This window comes from Pholcus phalangioides, unplaced genomic scaffold (genome assembly GCF_987345545.1).
Source record: "Pholcus phalangioides strain wild (caught in Gottingen) unplaced genomic scaffold, Ppha-v1.0 ptg000011l_1, whole genome shotgun sequence".
Taxonomy (NCBI): domain Eukaryota; kingdom Metazoa; phylum Arthropoda; class Arachnida; order Araneae; family Pholcidae; genus Pholcus; species Pholcus phalangioides.
In genome coordinates, this window is record NW_028301604.1 from 24,979,348 (window position 1) to 25,002,988 (window position 23,641).

Consider the following 23,641-nt stretch of genomic DNA (forward strand, 5'->3'; position numbering starts at 1 on the left):
TTATGAAGATAAACGTGCGCATATTTTTTGCATAATTGAAGTGGCCTTCTATATGAAAGAATGGCAGCATTTTTGCTGCGCACTGTAAAGGTGTTTTCACTATATTTATGTGTACTGGGTCCAAAGTTTCGCTGAACGTCCTCCCTCATTTTTTCGGTTTTTCTTATGTTCTCCTTCAACAGATTCGTTAACTTTTCAAGAATTCAAGAGTCAAAAACATTTTCAATAGTAGATGTGCCATTAAATAGTCAATTGTAGCACTGCTTTAAACTTACAGATAAGGTTTCATTAACTATACTCTCCTCAAGAAGGAGAGTAATTAAAGAATGAAGGGTTAACAGATGAACACGAACATACAAATGGCAAGCTCGTCCTCTAAGCATATGAGATGCAATATTCTTAGCGTGTACTTAACCTTTCTAAACAGCTGTCACTCATGAGTTCACCAATCGTGCCCAAGTAGAAAAGCAAAAGATGGAATCCACCAAGATGAACTACCACGGATTTTATAGGACTTCCAGAAGGAGCTGCGAGAGAACTATATCCATCGCTTTTGCATACAGTTGCTGGTCATATGTTACCATGACATTGCTCTGACAATTTTTCTATAAAACTTGTTATAACACATTTGAAACACATAATTTTTATACGCATTTCAATAAAAGGATGAACGTTCTAGGCCTAATAGTTCACCTGTAGTAACTGTTTCTGTTGACCGTGGCAAAAATTAAATATGGCCGACCTCCTTTTATGAATGGCGGAAAACCCGCAACAAGATTTTGTGGGATTTTTATGCAAGACCACCTGAGACCTCCATAAACAAATTCCATTCGGTCCCGGCTTATTATTTTGAACGTCTAGGTTTTGCCTGGTTTCAGCGTAATTTGACTGTACTAAAATGCTGATACTCATAAATGGTAATTTGAAGATTCAAGAAATTCATATTGTATTTGTTTGATTCTACAGGAGATTTGTTGGACGACGTTTCTGTTCTCGAATACCTCTTGACATTCCAGGATCTTGGAGAAGACGGAGAAGCGATTGAAGATGTATCTGCTAACACTTTGGTCAAGCTCATTGATGAATCTCCATATTTAGCCGTTTTATTTTGTAGGTATTTAAGTGGATTTTTCAAAAAAAAAAAAAGAAAAGAAATTCATTATGTGATATAAGCAGCGAAATTCTTGAGTTTTTCAATTGCTGCTTTTTATATATATATTTTCTCACTGACACACCACAACCATCTTCTATTTTTTAACTAAAACTAGCAGCAATAAGATAGTGAAAAAAATACTTGATCAGCCAACATCGGTCTGGCCACATGTCTCAGTTGATAGAGGCTTTGATAGAGGCTTGGTCAATGGAGGTTTTACCAGACAGTCAGACTTGCTTATTATGAATTAGTAAAAAAACAGTGAAACCTTTTGTTACACCAAAACCTGGTTATATCAGCACCAGCTTGAAAAATGATGCATTTATGAAACATAATTCAATCACATAATTCGATGCACATTTTTCAATCATCTGAACATTCTTAGAATAGAGATTAAACTAATCTACTCTATAATATAAAATCACAAACTCGAAAAGGGCCTGTTGCTAAGCAACCGAGTGACGGAAGTGGGTGAAGTTTTTGAGTGACGGAAATCTGTTACGTTTTTGTGTTACGGAAGTCGGTTACGATTTTGGGTCAAGTATTCATTTAACTCTAGCACATATTGGGACCCATTTGACCCATCGGGACCATGTTATGGGCATGTACCGAGAGGCACCCATATCCTACAGCAGGGCCCTTAGGCTGGAATTTAGATGGCGAGCCCCCAAACCAGCTTTTCAGGGCCCCTCTGTAGTTAATTTATAGTGTGAAAAATCAAAAAGTGATAAGAATCGTTCTGGTCCTGTCAGCCCTGCCCTTGGGGGGGGGGGTCATGCCGAGAGGTATGTATATGTATAATATACATATGACAACAGTGCTCTCAACACACAGGGTCGGGGTACCCGGGGGGGATTGTACGTATACCTTCATGGGAAAGTTAAAAGTTTTCATTTCCAGGGGCCCTTGATGGATCTCATTGTTTTCTTGCTGCTTTAACGTTGAAAAATTTGCGATAGCGGAAGCACAAGATATATCCAGTCTGGGGGCTCCAAAAAATTTGCGAATTTGGTCACGGGTAGTTGCGTGGGTGGTCCTGGATTTTATTCGTTGGTAAAACGAATACAAATGAAAATTTTTCATGGCATTCGCACCGGGGGATAACCGACAAGCTTTCAAGTCGGGCCCCCATGTTTACAGGTTTCATTTTGGGGGCCCTGGATGGATCTCATTCTTTTCTGTTGTAGAATTTGCAACAGCGGAAGCCCGAGATAGTCTGGGGCCCCACTAAAAGTATGCGAATTGGTGTCCCGGGTAATTGGTTGAGGTCCTCGATTTTATTCGTTGGTAAAACGAATACAAATGAAAATGTTTCATGGCCCTCGCAGCGGGATATGACTGACAAGCTTCCAAGTCGGGGGCCCCATGTTTACAGGTTTCAATTTGGGGGCCCTGGATGAATCTCATTATTTCCTGTTGTAGAATTTGCAACAGCGGATGCCCGAGATAAAGACAGTCTGGGGCCTACTACAGGATGCGAATTGGTGTCCCGGGTAATTGGTAGGGGACCCTGGATTTTACTCGTTGGTAAAACGAATATAAATGAAAATTTTTCATGGCATTCTCACCGGGGGATAACCCACAAGTTTCCAAGTCGGGGCCCCATGTGTACAGGTTTCATTTTGGGGGCCCTGGATGAATCTCATTCTTTGCTGTTGTAGAATTTTCAACAGCGGATGCCCGAGATAAAGCCAGTCTGGGGCCCCCACTAAAAGTATGCGAATACAACGGGCAACTGATTGGGGGCCCTAGCTTTTATTCATTGGTAAAACGAATACAAATGAAAATTTTTCATGGCACTCGCAGTGGGGGATGACCGACAAGCTTCCAAGTCGGGGGCCCCATGTTTACAGGTTTCATTTTGGGGCTCTGGATGAATCTGATTCTTTTTGTTTTTTAACATTATACAATTTGCAACAGTGGAAGACCGAGATAAATCCAGTCTGGATTCCCCACTAAAAATCTGCGTATTGTGTTCCCTCTACTGGATGTGGGGCCCTGGATTTTATTCGTTGCAAAATTGAAAAAAAAATGAAAAATTTTCGTGGCCCCTTAGGGGTGTGTCCGACAAGCTTCTAGGTCAGTGCTCCATGGGAATGTTGATAGGTTCTAATTCGGGGCCCCTGGATGTATCTCATTGATTTTTGTTGTTTAACATTGTAAAATTTGTAACACATCGGTATGATATATATATATCCAGTGTGGGCCCCACTAAAATTCAGCGAATTGAATCTGGGGCCCCAGCCAGTTTCTGGGGGTGCTTGATGAATCTCATTTGTTTTTTGTTGCTTTATCATTATTTTTATTAAAATTCGCTTCTTCAGTAAGCTGGTGCTTTCACACGTCTCTTTCCATAGCACGCTGATGAAGTAGGACGAAATAAACAAGATATGTTGTGAAGAGAAGTGGGGGGGGGGGGGGGGGTTGGCCGCCAAAGGGGGCAGGGGGGCAGAGCCCCCCCCCCCTAGTATATATATTATAAAAATGATCAAAGGTTTAGTTGAAATGTTGAGTAAAAAATTGAATACGACCACGAAAATAATTGTCAATTGTTATCATGGCCGGGCTTAGGAATTTCGTGGCCTGGTGCAGAAAAATTTTTACGGCTCCTCCAAAAACATTTTATGCAGTCGCTCTCCGAATTAATAAACTTTTCGAGTTACGAACTAAAACTAGAGTTACGAACTACGTAAATCTTGAAGGGGGGGGGGGAGGGAATCGTTCAGGAAGAACTCATTAATTTAGGAACGCGTTGATAGTTGGGATCGTAATCAATAGAGCCAGAGAGTTTAGGCACTAAAGAAGGTCGTAATAGGCAGGCAAAAAGGCACTAAGAATACCTAAAATAGGCACTAAAAAGGCATTTATAATTTATGGAAGGAAGGAAGGAAATATAACTAAAAACTAGGTGGTCCAAAAACTTGCTGAAAAATTGGTTGCACTTAATTTGTTTTCTGTTTCAATTAGAGTTTATAATAACTGCATTATCCAAGTTAAAGTGATTTCAAGTCCAAAATAAAGTATTTGAGGTACCTCAGGTCAATTCCAGGGCCACCATTACCACACGCAGAACCCGAAAAGAAAATAATCTGTAGGGCTCCTTCGATTGGCAAATAATTCTCGTTTATTCGATCTAGTATTTGGAATAATCACTATCATTTCTGTAGTTGTAACATAGCTACCTTGTTCTATTGTAGTAAAAAAAAAAAGAATTCTTTTTATATTCCCACATGCGGGACTCCTTCAAGCGAGGATCCGTGTGCGGCCGCGTCTGTCTCACACCCCTGATAGTGACTAGTGAATTTAATCCGATAACAAAAAATATGTATGTAAAATAAATATCAATGGTTGTTTGCAGGGCATTTGTAGTGTAAAAACAAAATCAAAACAACATTGGTTCCTAGAGCTCTGTCTTCTCCTACTCTGCCTTGGGCGAGTCATGACGTCAATTGATGACCTCTTCGAACAGTCATCGGTCAGCTAATACATATACAATGCAGTCCAATGCCTCAGCGAGACATAATGTGAAGCAAAAACTTCTAATTTTTCTCTGCTTTTCTAGAATGGGATGCTTTCAACTGAAACACCACGACTAACACCCATGGCCCCCACAAGGGTGGGACTGACAGAAATAAAGAGAAACATTCTGAAACTCGTTAGAACTGCATTTGAAAATTTAGATTAATTTTCTCGCTTTTAGTAAGACTTATTTTCGAAATCCCAACTTTTACTAACACTTATCGGAATTTTCCATTTAAAGTGTTTTCTCGCCTACAACGTTTCTCATGGCGAGTTTTTGGAAAAGGCGATAAGCAGAATTCACTGTATACGAGCTCTTCAATGTTATTTACTTGTTTGAACCAACAGTTTCTTGCCACAAATAAAATCCAAGATTCCAATCTCATTATTTGAATATTCAAATTCGAAATTCAAAAAAACACCTTGGTATAGCTTGTCGAATATTAAATTAAAATTAATTTATTAAAAAAATCTTGAAACTACTCTCATGCGCAACTTCTCTTTTATGACATGGGGCCATTTACCTCCGATATACAGATATACACGCTTGTTTCAAAAAATTAGAACACCCAGAAATTTACGAGAGCAGTTCATGAAATTCTCAAGTTGAAAAGCCCAAATTAAGGGTGGGGTTGCAAATGCAAATTAGTACTTTAAAGTAGATTGTAGTGATCTTGAAATGAAAAATTGCTTTTTCCTCTTTCTTTCAAAAAATTATAGCACCCCAAAAGTTTAAAAAAAAAATTAGAGCTTCTGACTTAAGACGTATTATTACACGAATATTGTTCCAGATAATGTCTCTCACGAGCACTCGAGATGGCAAAGCACGAAGTAATTATATATATATATGAAAGAAACATTCCAGAAAATCTCCAACACTCACGTCATCTTTACACTTCTCTTGGCAATATGACATCGCCAAATCCTCACTGTCACCAGACTTGCAAAGTTTGTCGTCAATTGGTGAGACTTACATGATAAAGAATGACTATTAATATAATTCTCGTAACAATATTTTCATGCAAATTCAAATCATTTTGATCGTATAAATTTTGCATGTATTTCCTGTTTATGTATTCAAACCTAGAATAATTCAATACAATATAAATCAGCGCCACAACAAGCGAAATTCCCAACGAGGTGCATGAGAAAAAGATGCCCAATGAAAACAAATATGGATATCATATATTTCGAAAATACAGCAACCCAATTAAAAAAGAAATTACAAACAAAATATATGCGTGATAAAACGTTGTACAATGCCCATAAAAAATAATTATGGTTGTCTTATTCTAAGTATGGATAGCTTCTCGATTTACCCCAACATGTTTATAGCATTTCTTTTTTTTTAATGTGTTAATTGTATTAGAATTTACTACCTCCAGGGTAAGCTATTCCATTTATTAACAACCTCATTTATTTTGATCTGCGACATCATAACCTAGAGTTGTCCCTTACCCAACGATACTGGTGTCCCCTTGTAAAAAGCAGTCGATTGATGGCTTATTAATAATTCATGGTCCATCCTATCCATCCCGTTGAAATTTTTAAACATTTTGATCATATCATCCCAACATCTGCGTTCATCCAATATAAACATATTTAAAAAATGAAGTCGGCAATAAGAACACGCGTAGCTCTTATCTGCACCCCTTCAACCAAGTCTATGTCCCTCTATAGGTATGGTCTCCAGAACCTTACAGCATACTCCAGTCCAGGATGAGCTAAGCCTCGGAAAAGCGGAAGAATGACTTTTGGAGAAGGCGAAGAGAACTTTTTGAAAATAAAACCGAGCATTCTATATGCTTTTCTGACTACCACTGAACAATGTTCAGTAAACCTAAGCCGCTCGTCAATGAGAATTCCCAAATCGGTGACCCTAGTGACCCCCTATGAAACATTATGCGATGCATTGCAATAAGCAAAGCAGTATAGTACGCAATGCACAACAATGCGCATTAAACGCTGCATTACAACGAGCAATACAGCACGTGATGCACTACAATATGCAATGCACCGCAATCAGCAATGCACCTATATGCAGTGCACCACAATAATCAATGCAGCACAATGCGCAATGAAAAGCAGGTATTCATCCTCGACTCAAAATGAAACCTGTCCAATGCCTCGCCCTGGGTATCCGGACCCTGTGTGTTGGGAGTACTGGTGATGTATACATACCTCTGGGTACATGCATAAAATGTGGTCCCTACTGGTCAAGCAGTTCTCGATGTGTTCAGGAGTTCAATGAAAACGACCCAAAATCGTAACCGACTTCCGTAACACAAAAATTCAACAGATTTCCTTCACTCAAAAAACGTCACTGACTTCCGTTACATAAAATCGTCACTAATTTTCGTTATGTAGAAACGGGCCATTTTCGAGTTTATGATTTTATATTATAGAGTAGATATAAATTCGTAAAAGTTTAGTTCAATATTAGAATATATAACGAGATCCGAAAAAATAGCATTGTAGAGGGATTTGCAGTGACATCAAGTTGTAGCGAGGTTTCACAGCACATGAATGTACCCATGTATAAATTATTTGTATAGATGTCATTTTATTAAGTTGGAAAGCCATTCGAAATATATAGAGAATGACCTTAGTTGCGTCCGGGATAGTGACACCATTCAACTTGTAAGAGAAACGTAGATTGTTCGAATCAAAATGAGTGACCATGCACTTGTCAACGTTAAACATCATGCTCCATTTATTTGCCTATGCTCCAATCCTGTTTAAGTTGATCTGGAACAACTCCCTATCACTTCGATTAGACCATTCAACCATTATCTTCGCGTCATCTGCGAATTTGATAGCAATCCCTTCGAAATCCTGATCGATTTTATCGATAAAAAGTGAAAACAGTATGGGGGCCAAGGACACTTCCTTGAGGAACTCCACTTGTGACACCTGTCCAATTCCACATTCTCTATATCTCCACGATTACACCAAACTCAGCAAGTTGCCCCCAATCCCAATATCGTATAAACGCCTCAAGAGGGAGGGAGTCCATGTTGGACCTGATCGAATACCTTCTGGAAATTAAGGTAAACGACATCTACATTTTTGCTCTTACCCAAAGCCTTAGTCACGTGATCATAGAAGCAAAGGAGGTTAGTTACACTTGACTTCCCCTTCCTGAACCCATGCAGATTATCCGAAAATACCGTATTCTCGTCTATCCGCTTCCCCAATTGCCTTTTGATAATAATTTCCAAAATTTTCGAGAGGGAGCTCGTCAATTCACTGCACGATAATATGGACACAGCTTCTCTACTACCCTTTTTAAATATCGGAACAACATTAGCAAGCTTCCAATCTCTTGGGACTATACCCTCAGCAACACTACTCCTGTAAATCTGCGTGACTGGCCAAAACAATTCATTCAACGAGGAGCTTGGCATAGATATCGTCTGGTCCTGGTGCTCTTTGCTCGTAACATAAATATTTTAAAAGATTTAGGACCTTCACGTCTTCCACTTCAATTTCGCTGAGGATTTTATTACCCATGCAACACCCGTACATTGAATATCATTTTCTCTATTAAAAACCGACGCGAAAACGTCATTGAAAGCACTACACATGCTTACATTGCTCTCTACTCCAGATCCTCCTATCGAGAGGGTGCCAACTGTTCCCTTACATTCATTATTGACATAACTAAAAAATGATTTTTGGTCAGAGCCAATGTTATCTGCCACTCTAGATTCATCTTGTTTTTACTATCCCTTATCGCTTTCTTCAATGCCTTTCTTTTATCAATAAACAAATGACAGGTCACCTCGTTCACTTTTATACTCTCTAAATGGTCTTATCTTTTCAAGATAAAGGTTACGCATGATATCCGTGAACCATAGGGAGCACGAGGTACAAACATGCTTTTTTCGAACAAAGGGTATGACGTCGTGCAAAGCAGAACAGCTTCGTGCTAAATTCTTCCCATTGACTTACCACCCCTCCTGATTCCAACCGGTCTTTGAAAACTTCCGCTAACCTTCCTCTCAAAACGTCAAAGTTAGTTCTCTGAAAACAAGGAAAGAGTCTTTTGTTATCAACCTTTCCTGAAGAAAAAGTTACAGTGAAAACTGAAAACCCGATGATCACTGGAAGAAAACTCGAACCCCACCGAAACATGTTCAACAAGATCCTCAGAACTAGTTTTTGCGATCCGATATGTAAATCGGATGCCGCCGATATCAATCCGCCATGACGTCATCGATCATGAGCGATCCGCCTATATAGAGGAAGATTTCCTCCGTGCACACACACACGCAATCCTGCCTTCAGTTCGATATTGGGGCTCTGCGCGCTGGTGAGAGATGTCTTAATCTTAACTGTTTTGTGTTTAATTATATTGAGTTTCATTGAATAAATTAATTTTAAACCACCGCATTTCCTCGTGGGACCTTTACAGGGAAAAGTTAGACTTTTTTGAGGCTAATTGCATTGATACACCCGAGTTAAAACATGCAACTTTGATCGCGGTATGCGGCACAAGGACCTTGAGTATGATTCGTTCTGTGATCATGCCGGCTACAGTTGCCGATAAGTCTTACGATGACCTCATTACTGCCCTAAAAAATCATTTCAGTCCGAAAGAATCTGTCATTTATTGTAGTCTTATGTTTCATAAACGTATGCAACGACCCGGAGAAGGGATAAATGACTACGTCGCTTTGCCGGGAATTCTGATTTTGACGCCACCTTGGAAGAGAGATTGCGTGATCAATTCGTTTGTGGGATTGCGGATGGGGCTATTCAGAAGCGGTTGTTAGCCGAATCGGAATTAACTCTTGAGACCGCTGGGTCTAGGTCCTTGGCCAATGAATTGGCCTCATCGCAAGCTCAACAGATGCATTCCCAAATGGGCGCTCGTGGTTGCAGCGCGGGTTTTGTGGATAAGGTGGAAATGCAGGGAAAAATTTGAAATTCCAAAAAGGCTTCTTTTGGTTGCGGTAGAGATGTAAAATTCTCGAGAATAATCTTTCGGAGAATATTCTCTGGTAGGACTACTATTATAAATAACTTGAGAATATTCTTATAAGTTTTTGATGAGAATATTCTCCTGTTATTTATAATATAGTTACATATAATATCCTTGAGAATATTCTCTGGAAGGACTACTTTCATAAATTACTGGGAATATTCTTATAGAAAACAATAAGAATTATTCTGAAATTATTAATAATAGTCCTTCCAGAGAATATTCTCGAATATTCTCCTCGATGAGAATATTCTTCAGTTACCGAAATCTTCCCACAGAGTATTATTTAGATTCTAGAATACATGTAATAACATGTATTATAATAATGTAAATAATCTCTATAAATAACTTGAGAATAATTGTAACTTCTAATAGTAGTCCTTTAAGTGGACTACTATTAGATGTCTATAGAACTACTAGCCCCCGTCTCTTTCCGTCAAGAAGATGGGCATTTGAAGTTTTTAGATCACAATATTAAAGTTTGAAAGCAAGAAAATTAAACCAACAGGGCTAAATTGCACAACTTTTAAAGAACTGTGAGTGATACAGAATTTAAGTGTATGTGCATTGAAGAAAACAACAGTTCTGTATCTTAGAATGAAGGTGATTATATAAGAATAGCTTTCATATATAATCACCTTCATTGTATTGAGTCATCAAATGCCAGACAGAAAGGAGGCTTCTATCACTTTTTCTTCACGAACTTCAAGTTCTACTGAGCGTAATTATGCGCAAATCGATAAGGAGGCTCTAGCGATTATATCAGGTGTCAAAAAATTTCACCACTTCCTATACGGCCATAGGTTCACTATTATTACTGACCACAGCCGTTGTTGGAATTGTTTAGTAGGACAAACCCTACCCCTGATATATCTCCGCGAATGTTGCGATGGTCGTTGTTGCTAAGTGCATGCGATTTTTATCTACATCGTTCAGGAAAAAAGATAGGAATCGAGAAGTTATCCAAGACAGAGGTGGGTAATTCCCCGTCAGTACTGTTGTGATTATCATTAACTAACCCGCATTCCCGACTACGTGGTCTGGGAGTAAAAAACCCGACCTAAGCCTATCGTAAACCTCCCAGACCCCCCCCCCCCTGCTATTTAGATGGATCCCATTCGAACGAAGCCACCTATCGCTAAATGCGGGAAGCTCCAAAAACGTGACCCCAAGTGAGGAGCATATGTCCTTCAGGCCTATATTGAACTGGTGGATCCTACTCCTATACCCCCTACTACCCCTTGGCAGCACTGGAATCACTGCCACATCTGAACCCCCCTCCCTAGCGGATAATAGTAAATCCCGGTACTCTGACAGACTCACTAATATTCGCTCCTACCTGATTCGTTCCCACCCACAGAATCACCCGCAAGGGCAACTTTCGGCGAGGAAAAACGTCTCGAACGTTGCCAATCTTCCCCCCAGGAAGACAACAGCGCTCAAAACCCCGGAAATTCCTACACACTCTGTTCCCAAGTTCTTTAACCATAGAATCGCCGATGATTAAACCCCTATCACTATCTTCCTCTACCTCATCCACGACCACCCATTCGCCCTCTAAACTGTCGCGTTGTTCGTGGAGATTGCTTCTTCATCAACAGGTGGCTCGACAACCAGTGGCTCCGTTATAACCGAGCCCTCTAGCACCATAACTTTTTCCCGTAAAGCTTCGACCTCGAGTTCCCGCCTTGCCCTATCCAAGCACCCTTTACAATTGAAACTATCAGTTACTATACGCCCTAAATCAGGGAAACCTTCCGTCGCAAGCTCTACACAACACTAGTCGAGGTCGAGGCATACTAACACTATTGCTAAAGTTAGATAATAATAATAATAATTAAAAATAGGAAAATGAAAAACGTTAACAGGAAATTAAAATACTGTAAAATACATTACTATGCGAAATATACGTAAGAGATTGTACGAAAAAATTCTTAAAATAGAATGCTAAACATTAAATCACGAAGAAGAAAATATATAGGTATATAAAAAATACAGCACACTCTAAAAAAAGTATTAAGCTACAAAGTACAATTTATACTTATTAGAATTAGCTATCTCAAATCACTAACACTACAGCAATAGGCCCAAGTGGAAGGTAAAACAAAGTTATTGAGAGTACCCTGTTTGCTAACACTAACGTCCAAAAAACCTACGAATTTATATCAAAGAAGCGAGAAAAAACTCAACTGGCGAAAATACAATGAAAATGAAATGCGAACGAGAACAAAAATTTAAGTCGATCGAAAATATACAACGAAAATTAAAAAAATTGAGAGCAATATAATAAAAAAAAACACTTATCTGGCAATGTGTGCTAGAAAAAAAAAGAGAACACCACAGAATATGACCCAAAGAGTAACAACACGCTAAGTAAAACTCACGAGAAGGAAGAAAAACACAAAGAAAGACACAAAATGGAGCACTGACGTGACGGATAATCCCTCGGTAATCCCTCGGCAACGGTTTCGGATAAAACTTCTGCTATTGGTCGGTGATCGGAGCGCGATAAAAGCACGTCCGTTTCCAATCACGGCGAAGACGAAAATGCAGAAATCTACAGAAGAATTTCTCATATATATATATATATACATGAAAATGCAGGTGTTTCTTCGCCCCACTCTTTTGCCAATATAGTGTATTTAGAGTAAGTTTTTTTAGCGGACCTACCCAGTCATCGTTTTTTTCCCTGTATTTTCCTAAAAAAAAATCCTGTCTAGGCAATGGCTCCCCATATCCTTGAGCAAGGCCCTAGTCTGGAATCTTTAGCAGGCTCCCAAACCAGACAAACCAGACTTTCACGGGCCCTTCTATAGTGAATTTATAGCATGAAATAACAAAAAATGATAGTAATTGTCCTGGGCCCCGGGGCTAGAGCCCTGTCAGATCCGCCCTTGTGGGGGCCATGCTCTAGGCGCACCATAAAAATATAACACCCGAAGGATATAACAATTATTAACGTGTAACCTGTATATGTTCACGAATGTCTGTTTCTTTCAAAGATGACGGCAGTATCAATAGCCTGAAAATGTTCCTATAGTATGCCTTAAAAAACAAACAACCGAAAATTATTTTCAGTTAAAATAACTGTGTTCAGCTAGCAATAATCGGCTCGTTCGCTACGGATTCTGGGGAAAAACAATATTCCCGGAAAATACCAGGTTGCATTTTAGGTGCAAGATCCCGGGAGAGAAATCCTAGCGAGGAGCAATTGTGGCCGTGGTATTAGCGCCCATGGCGCTATGAATCATTTTACAACGACCTTGGTTAGCACCAGTCCGGCAGTTGATTGACGAGGACGAGTTTGTTTTCGTCCGTTCAGTGTTCTATCGCTCTCGGCTCAGTTCACCACGTTTGGCAACAAATGAACCGATGTTTTATCACCATCCGCCAATTCACAAAGATCCGACCTTCTTGTCCTTATACACTGCTCAAAACAATTAGGGGAGCAAGCAAAAAAGTGAAGAAAACCGTGCGAGACAGCCACGTATTGGCATACAATGGATAGTACACGCGTATCAATGCGCAATACAGAAAAAAGACGTATAAAAATTTGGAATTAAGCTTTAATTCTTTGAAAATATGAAAAAAACATGAAAAGATGATTTAGGGCAACAATTTGGTTACATGTAAACGATAAAAAAAAGTACTGTTGAGTTTTGTTCATGGAGACTGCTTCTTCGACGGCAGGTGGATCCGTAATAACAGGCCCCTCTAAATCCCTAACTCTCTCCTGTAACGCATCGACATCGAGTTCCAACCTTGCCCTATCCACACACCCTTTACAGTTGTAACTATCAGCTACTATCCCCTTAGATCAGGGAAACCTCCCGTCGCAAGATCTATGCAACACTAATTGAGGTCGAGGCATGCTAACACTGTTGCTAAAATCTAGATAATAACACTCAAAAATAGAAAAAAAGAGAAACGTTAACAGGAAATTAAAACAACGTAAAATACATTACAATGCAAAATATACGTATAAGATTGTACGAAAACGTTAAGTAAACGAAAAGCTCAACACTAAATCACGAAGAAGAAAATACACTATTTTGCAAAAAAACGAAGCATCCTTAAAAAATAATCAGATCATTATGGAAATTCCTTTATACCAAATATGCAAATGATTAAATTTTCAAGGCCAATGAATGTTATCTTCGGTCATAGCGCATGTTCCTACTGCGCAACTAGCGTTATATACAACAGGTAACAATCGCAAGCGGTTTATCTTTTCTCGTGGTTGGCATTGCAGTTCCCTTGAGACACAATCAATAATGCCGTTACGACGTTGTCGAAGACCTTATTGGACGATTTTGAACGTGGTCGCAAATAGTCTGGATGCGTGAAGCTGGCTGGTCAGACCGAGCAATAGGCCGCCACCTGCATCGTACGGACAAGGCTGACAAAGGTGCTGGCAACAATAGTTGCTGCAACGAACTCATCAGCGGAATGAAGACTCTGAAACGCAGACGTGCACGAATGCGAGGCAAGACCGGATGATTGTGCGACGGCCTGAACTGCCCCAACGGCATCATTGTCCGCTATCCTGCGTACAACTTTAACAGCTGAACGATATGTTGATGACATCCGGCGGCCTGTTGCATTACCCTTCATGGCACGTCATCCTGGGGCCATTTTCCAACAAGATAATGCCAGGCCCAATATGGCTCGCATATCTCTGGACTGCCTCTGTGCTGTTGATACTCTTCCTTGGCCATCAAGGTCATTGGACCTTTTACCAATTGAACATGTATAGGACATGGTTGGACGCCAGATTCGGGCACCCCAAAAATGTCGCAGATCTGGAATAACAGTTGATGAATGCCTGGCAGAATTACATGTGAGGTAGAATTCTCACAGAACAAGAATATTCTGAGAATATTCTCTTGAATGGAAAAATTGGAGAATAATCGAGAATATTCAGTTTTGTTTTAAATAATTTAAATTTTTTTTACTAATTTTGTTTATATTATGAAATATAAAACAGTTTTTTCTCACACATTACTTGAAACATTTACAACAAAACAATTTTTGGTATAATCACCCCCCCCCCCCAATGACAACTTTTGGCTCGAGAATATTCTCCTGGTCATGAGAGGTTTTAAAAGTTTGGTTATATGAAAATTTTAGAAACCTTTAGATTACAACCTTAAAAAGTTATTCAAAATTAGATAAATTTTCAGAAAATTAGTTCAAAGCAAAGAGTAAAATTAAAAGTTGATTAACAAAGAAAGCTATTTTTATACAATCACCTTCATTCTAAGATACAGAACTGTTTTCTTCAATGTACATACACTTAAATTCTGTATCACTCCCTTTTTTTGCAAGTTGTGTAATTCAGCTATGTTGGTTTCATTTTCTTGCTTTTAAACTTTAATACTGTGGGCTGCAAACTTCAATGTTCCCGTCGTCTTGATGGGGACAGAAAAAAAATTCTCAAGGATATTCTCGAAGGACTACTATTATAAATTACTAAAGAATATACTTATCAAAAATAATAAGAATTATTCTCAAGTTATTTATAGAGATTATTTATTATAATTAGGGATACGTAAATTTCGCAAAAAAAATTTTTTAATCACATTTCGCATTTATTTGCCAAAAAAAAAAATTCAGGTCAGAAATTTCGTATTTGTTCACAAAAAATAAAAATTATAAAAAATAAAATATATATATTAAAAAAAAATAGCATATATCATAGGCCCTCGGCTAAAATGATTTTTCTAAGACCCCCTCCCCCACCTTGCTAGAAATGCTTACTCTCGATAATTTGAACCAGATCTCATTTTCATGAGGCCCTCTGCACTTGAGGTTTCTGGGCCGTGCTCGGTCGGACCCATGCATTAAGACGACACTGGTTGGATGCCATGTGTGAAGACAATTTATTTTAACTCTCTTCTGCTGCTGTGTCTTCAGCAGAATACCATGCTGTTCATCAATTCCAATACACGTCTATAGAGTCTACGTCAATATAGAGTCTCATTTATCCGACCTTCCGTTCCGACGTTCCACCACAAAAAAAAGAGAAAAAAGATTAAGCACACATGTTGAGCTTCCAGAATTTCACACAACGATGGAGTCAAGGCTCTAGAAACTGCAGTTAAATACATTGAGCAACAAGAAGCTACAGGAATCGACATAATGATGCTGCAAGAGTTTCAAGACTTAGCAGCGAAGAAACGGCACTCGTCAGGAAAGAATACTACGATCAAAAAAAATTTTAAATCATCACAGGACTGAACTTTTTCAAGTACTGTATATAACTTCAAAATATTCTGTAATTAAGTTCATTTTCCCACTCAATTTTTTCTGTTTTGCTGTAAACATGATTATTAGGTTCATAATGTGCAAAATTATAACAAAGTTTGACGTTTAATAGGCTTTTCCTTAACATCTCCGTATTATCCGACGTTCTGCCGGCATGTTTATGTCGGATAAGCGAGACTCTACTGTACTCATTTGTCAATTTTGTTCGTAAAAATGCCCTTGAAATTTGAGTCCAAAATATTTCAAATCTACTAACTTACTCCACAAAACATGTGCGAATGGAAAGTTTGATCCTTTCAAAATTGTCGATTAGCTTAATTTTCCTACAGAACTCTGAAACGAAAGTCAACTGAACCAGCATTTTAGGAGCTAGAATTTCATTGTCAAGACTTATTTTTAAGAAACTTATGCTGGAGTAATCGTCTTCATATTTATTGAGAAAAGCAGCAATATAAGATATTCGCTCAGATAACTGACACTTTTGAACCACGACTGTGATACTTTTTCTTTTTGGTAGCTTAAATTACGCACTCTTCATTTTTCTTGAGTGCAAAAAAAGTTATCTTCGTCTTGGCTGCAACAGAGAATTAAATTCTTTGAATTCTTTAATGAATGCGTCACCCACAAAATCCACTTTATGCGCCCAGCATTGGTAGTGCAAAATGTCACCAAGAAGAGTTTTTAATAATTTGAAGCACGCAGTCACGTAACGCGCGGAGTCTGATACTAGCTCCTTTATTTTCGTATTTGGTTTAGTATTCTTTTAAGATGTCAATTATAGCTTGGAAACACACGGAAAAATTAACGATAAAATTTAAATTATGGAGATTTTGCAAAAAAAAGTAGTAAAAATTCAAATTTTTGCATTTATTCGTTAAAATTGGCAAATTTTGCATTTATCGCATTTATTTCATGAATTTCGCATTTATCGCGGTTATTTCGTAAATACGAAATTTACGTATCCCTAATTATAATGCATGTTATTACAAATATTCTTGAGAATCCTTTCTGGAAGGACTACTATTATAAATAACTTCAGAATAATTCTTATTATTTTCGATAAGAATATTTCCAGTAATTTGTAAAAATAGTCCTTCCAAAGAATATTTTCAAGGATATTATATATTTATATTATAAATAACAGGAGAATATTCTCATCAAGAATAATAAGAATATTCTTAGATTATTTATAATAGTAGTCCTTCTAGAGAATATTCTCGAGTATTCTCCTCTATGCCTCTGTCTGAGAATATTCTCCTAAAGATTATTCTCGAGAATTTTAGGCGGAATGTATCGCAAGATGAGATTAGGAATCTTTATTGCTCCTTACATCGACGTATACAAGCATGCATCACCACCGGAGGGGGTTAACCAATGACTGATTTGAACATTCAATGTACACTTGGTAGCTATTGATGGGTCCCACGGCTTTGAATTTTTAATTTATCTGTGTATGAGCTTTACACACGTTTAATTTCAATAAAAACAATTTCTCCATGGTGCTTCATTTATTTTTTTTTTGCAAAAGAGTGTATATATGTAAATGTATATAAAGAATACAAAACAACCCAAAAAAGTATTAAGATAAAAAATACAATTTATACCTATTAGTATTAGCTAACTATTTCTATTCATTAAAACAATAGGGCCCGATTGAAAAAAACAAAAATCTTCGTACTACAGGTAGAAAAACATAATTCTACAAATGTAATATTCCGTGTGTAATTGTTTGGACAGTATGAGAAACGTGTGCAGTTATTAGCGGGATACATTGTACTATGGCCCATCTTTGGACTTGGCCATGGATATTATGCATCAAGACATTGAATTGATAGGTCTCCGGCACAGATCTGGATTGAACCTCAACCATGTATCCCGTCGTCACAATTGTAGAGTCAATAGCAGCGGGTTTGCAATAGATCAGCCTTTTTTCGTATGACTCTACAATCTCTCGATTGGATCAGCATCAGGTACAATCATCAGATATCACGAAACCACCAAAGCATCGATGATGTTCGTACACTGCCAAATTCTTGATCTCAAATCTGTGTTTTCCGTCTTCAAAGTTTTCACCTGCTGGAAGCAAAAACAGACCAATGGATTAGGAGATTTTCCTGTATGGTGGTGTACAGTGTCTTCACCTTTCGATTCCAGAAGTTGAACTTGTATAGAGATGGAAATTTCATTTGTCATCAAGAATCTGATCGTGTTCAAGAAGCTATATTGATGCTGCAGCAGTTCACATGGAAAAATTCTTGATGTCAAATGAAGTTTGCATTTCTATATACGTCTTCAGCCTCTGGAATCAAAAGGTACAGCGAAAACTCTCTTTCTCGTAAACTCTATTTCTCGAAGAAGAAAAAGAAATGTCTTGCATTTACTGTACCAACTCAATTCATTTTCACTGTCTCAAAGTAATTTTCAAAAACTTTCTATCTCGAAGGCCAAGCCACGATGATAGTGAAAAGAAAACAAGAAATTCCTTTTCTTCTGCGTAATCTGACGTTTTTTCGGATTTGAAAGAAACTGCTAAGAAAGGATCATTCGTATTAGAACCCATTGTGTTGATGGATCTTGTCAATTATATGTGGATACTATGATGACGGGCAGGAAAGATGAATGTCACGTGGATTTTGTTTGTTCAGCATATATATATAGCAAAAAGCAGTCAGCCAAAAATAATTCAAAATTGCTTCAAGAAAGGTAGGTTTAGGATAAGTCATCACGATGAAAAAGCAGATCTGGGGATTCACTAAAATTCTGACGATTCTCAGAACAATGCTGAAGATGAAATTTCAAAACATTGGATCATCACTGAAAACACTAGAATTTAGAAATCTCAATTCCGATTTAGTATAAATGAACAGTTCACTACAAGCTTGAGTGATTTTTGCTGAATGTATGGCCGACTCTGGTAACGAAAATACGGGAGAAAATGATTTACAGAAATTAAAACAAGTAACAGTGAAAAATGTCGAACATTCTGTATAAACGCATCATTTTCTGAAGCAAAACGTAGAGGTAGGGTTCAAAATATTTGCAGCTCTTGGTAGTATAGATGGCATTGTGAAGACTGAGAACCAAAAAATATGCATCAATCTAAGTTCACGGATCATTATTTTAAATAAGATATGGAAATAAAATTTGAATTGAACAAAAAAAGACTCGAACGTATTTTAGTGTATTTGCACAGGGATGCCGCTGTACTCTAATTTACCTGGGTCCCGAGACCCAGGATATTAAAACAATCTGGGCCCCTTTTAAGTAAAAGTAGGTTCCTCTGGAAAAAAAATTATCTTGGAAAAAAATATGGTCCGCTCCCATAATTCACTGGTGTTTCATTGAATTTGTTCCACCATGCCCCAGGTCTTACATCACCTACTTATATCTCTTCGTTGAGACAGAGTGGCGGACCATGTTCTGGGTAGGAGAAGGTATCTCTGAATCAAATAATTCATTTCTAAAAACATGTTCTATCCAAAGGGTTCATTTACTTTCATTGTCTACTTGTAGGAAAAGCAAAGAAGCCCATTAACACTGAGAATTTAACATGTGGAATTTAGCACATGTAATAAATATATCGCAAATATACTGTACATCCCACTTATAACGTTCCATTTAGAACGTTTTTCCACTTAGTCTGACTTATTTTCGTCGTCTCTCTCTCCCAACTCTATAAATAATTCTCATTAAGATTTACTGTTTAAAGTGTTTTCCTGCTTACAACGTTTCTTACGACAGTTTTTGAGAAACGTTATAAGCAGCATCCATTGTAATTAAAAGTTAGAGGCACACATTTATATATTTACTAATAAATCAATCTATAAATTCTCTTCCGATTGATTTTTTATTTTTTTTTTAAAAATCGTAGCTCTTTCAATTATACCTTCTGCATTAAATTTAAAGCAAATGAGATTCTCTCTCTCAGACACTTTTCTTCTTATTCTCTATTCATATAAATAATTGCGAAGCGATTTCCTGGTAGAATGATTTTATTTTCCCTCCCTGATGGTCCACTACTCTGATCTGTCAATTTAACTGCCACATATTTTCACACCTGAATATGAAAGCTATGTCAGATTTGTGTTGGAGAAACTTAGCAGTGTGCTTACGTGTGTGTGTGCCTAGCATTTAGGCTGCCGGCACACTACGGTTCGGCTGGCGCGGTTGATCTTATCAGCAACCGTGAAATTTTGCGTGAAAAACACACTGCTGTTAGCAACCGGGTTTTTTTATTTTTTTATGTCACGTGACATCTCGGGATTGGCTAAATTTTTTTCGCCAAGCTGAAGTTGGCTCCAGTTAGCATGCAAATTCGTGCTCATAAGCTGCATTGCAGTAAAACCCCGTCTTAACGGATACTCCCTCTTTTACGGACAAATAATAATTTACAGATGTATAATATAAAAACGTATGAATTTCAAACCTCTTTTTAACGGTCACCCATTTTACATGTATTTAATTTTTTTGTCCTGTCCGTGTTCACAAAAAGGAGGGGGTTTTATTGTATATACTAATAAAAATATTCATGTAATGAAATTTAATTTTCTGTAACAATATTTGCCATTTGAAATTAATTCAGAGTTGAAGAAAGACAGCCTACAAGTTGACCCATTTTTGATGCTTTTACGATTCGTGACCAAATCGCACAAATTTTTTTATATATGATGACTGGAATCATCATAATTAATTCAAATAACATATATATTAAAAAACTATTTAAGTAACATATTTTTGAAGTTTTGGCTTGAAGAAAATTATTGGCCATGAATTTAGCACGTTTTTCTTTGTAATTAAAGTAAATTTCCAATTAATTAAATTTCTAATTAATGGAAATTAAGCACAATAATTGTGATTTTGGGAAACCCCATATGACCAAAAGAAAGTCAAGGAAAAAATGATTTTCTCCTGTTTAAAAAAAATATATATTTCTTTTGATGGTCAGGAAAAAAAAATTCAGATAGGAAATCAGAATGAAATTTCTGAATTTCATGTTTTAAAAACTGTAAAAAATCAAATTTTTTTAAAAAAACATTCTGATACTCATTAGACCTTTTAGTTCCCAAAAATGTTCATTTCGTGTGATTCAAGTATTACGTCAGCATCGAGGGGCGGGGGCGGGGTTTCGGATTTGCGGACATTTGATGACAAAGGGGCGAGGGGGGTTTGAAGGTCACTTACATCATCAACCACCCCCTTATACGAAATTATTTACATGCTTCACACTAAATCTCTTTCCAGACACAGATTTATGGCTTCGCCACGTGCTGGCTATTCGAATTGCTCTGCCCCCTATTCACGTTATAATTTAAAGTTCTTGACCACGAATTACTCAAATTTGCCGCCCCTCTGAACTTGCTACCCCGGCCCGCTTTACACCCTGTACATACGACATCAGGGCCGCAACTAGAGAGGAGCAGGTGGGACTGGTGCCAGGGTCGTCTTAAGAGTATTATGGGGTCCCCGGGCCAAGTGGTTTTTAGGAGGCCCTACATGGTATATCCTTGAAAATTTCAATCGTATCTCATTTTTGGAAGGCCCCTCTTCTCTTGAGGCACCCGGGCCGTGCTCGGGTAGGCCCATGCGTTAAGACGGCACTGACTGATGCTCCGAACTCCGAGCCAGACAGGAGCGCAAATGTTAACCTTTCATCTCTCCTTCAATATTAAAAGGGGGCGCCAAAATGCGCGCTTGCCCCGGCTGACCACGCATGTCGTTGTGGCCCTGTACATCAGTATGTATGTTGCAAAGTTTAAGGTACATACAGGGCCGCAGCTGGATACTTTTTTAACTGGAGCTAGCAAGCTTTTGGCGTCCCCGTGTAAGGAAAGGTTAGGAGTGGTGTTAAAGGGGCAATTCGGCGCCCCCTCTAGTTCAGCACTCGATACAGTGGACCCGCTCTCCCTAGTTGCGGCTTTGTAAATCAAAAACTGCTTGAAAAGAACGGTAGGTGTGAAAATTGTCTTAGTGCACTCTTCGATATTACCCGCATACAACGTTTTGCCTAGATCAGCGGTTCTCAATCTTTTTTGACCCACGGAGCCCTTTCCAGTATATAATTTCTATGGCGGAGCCCCGTAGGCCTATTTTTTATTTATTCATCAAAGTTACTGATTTATTTTTATTCAAAAATATTAATAATTATTTTTTTCAAATTTACTGGTTCTTTTTTTAATTTCCTGGAGGGCCGCGGAGCCCTTGGGAGTTCACACGGAGCACCGGTTGAGAACCGCTGGACTAGATGGTTTTTTTTTCATTGCAAAAACAACAGATAGACAGCCACATTCATATACGATACAAAAATTAATACCAAAAAGACAGAATAATGAAAGCAAAACACACACAATGCAGCTCTTAGGGACATATTTCATCCCCGGTTCATACTTAGGCTTTTAATAAATGTTTCAAAAGTTTGATATGGAGAATTTGCAAATATAAAAATATATTCCTTCAGATGTCTGATTATTTTTACTTCTAATTTTTTATGAATTTATTATAAATGGTTGGGCCCCGTGGTAATTTGTACTCTTTTGGATGAGGTAACTAATTGGTTTTTTGCTAACACGTTATAATCGGGATCCAATGCATTTCATTTAAGTGTTCTAAAATATACATCTCGGTTTTAGCGTAATCACGTTAGTTTATGAATGTCATTATAACCGAGTTTTAATGTGTGCTCATGTAGAGCAAAAAAATTTCACTAGTTAGAAAATTTTTTTTTCTTCATTGGTTTTTTTTATTATCAGTGCAAAAGCGCCAAACAAAGAATTAGCTTCTGTCGAATAGAACTTCACCATACAGTTCTTCGAATTTGTCTTTTCCCCTCATTTTTATGGCAACCTGAGGAGAGCAATTCCTTTGTCCAGTGCATCCGAAATCCCGTCACCCTCCTTGTCAAACCACTTAATAGACAATGGAAGAGAGCAACCGCAGGTCCAGCCGAACCGTCATCAGGGAGCGCAAGCCTTTGCAATACATGATGGCAGCTTTCCGGTTACCCCAACCGTCCCAAAAAATGTGGATTTTCTCGGTTGAAAAAACCGCGCTCAGTGGTTGCAGTTGTATCTGTGCGTTGACAGAATAAAACTATAGATGATGCCTTCCCCCCCAACCTCAACCGCGTCCAACCGCGCCGTAGTCAGGTCCCAGCCTTAGCGTGTTTTGTGTTCAGTAGGTGGTGTCATGGGCAAGCATGGCCCCACATCCTGAAGCAGAGTCCTAGGCTGATATCTTTTACGGGTCCCCCGACCAGACTTTCACGGGGGGCCCCTTTATGATGAATTTAAACCAAAAAAAAAAAAAAGGGGGGGGGAAATCACACCGGAGGAGCTGCCCGGAAGCCTCAAGAGTAGAGGAGCCTCACGAAAATGAGATCTAATTAAAATTTTCTAGAATTTACTAGGTAGGGCCTCAGAAAAACCACTGGGCTCGGGAGGGCCAACTCACTTGATGCTCTTAAGACGGCCCTGCCCCTTCCCCAGGGTCGTAGCGTGCTTTCCCAGGTGCAGTCTTTTCTTGGAGTCTCCTTGAAATGGTTATGCTTAGAAAAAGGAGGAGTTACAAGCGCTCCCTACCCCATTCGGCTTGGGGAACCGCCCAAGTTGCCTCCGAATAGTTACGAGCCTGCCGAAATTGCAGAGCCCGGTTCTATAGCTGATGCAGGGCCGGACTTAAGGGGATGCAAAAGATGCGGTTGCACCGGGCCGCAAAATTTC

General features: G+C 38.5%; 1 protein-coding gene across 2 annotated transcripts in view; it reads left to right on the forward strand.

The window, feature by feature from the left end:
- hlk (hulk) overlaps positions 1–23,641 on the forward strand; it is a 350,573-nt gene that overhangs the window by 92,845 nt on the left and 234,087 nt on the right. For both annotated transcript variants that reach the window (XM_089239381.1, XM_089239380.1), the window contains exon 5: positions 967–1,110. In XM_089239381.1, the coding sequence (XP_089095507.1) occupies positions 967–1,110 (144 nt within the window). The remainder of the gene's footprint in view (positions 1–966; positions 1,111–23,641) is intronic.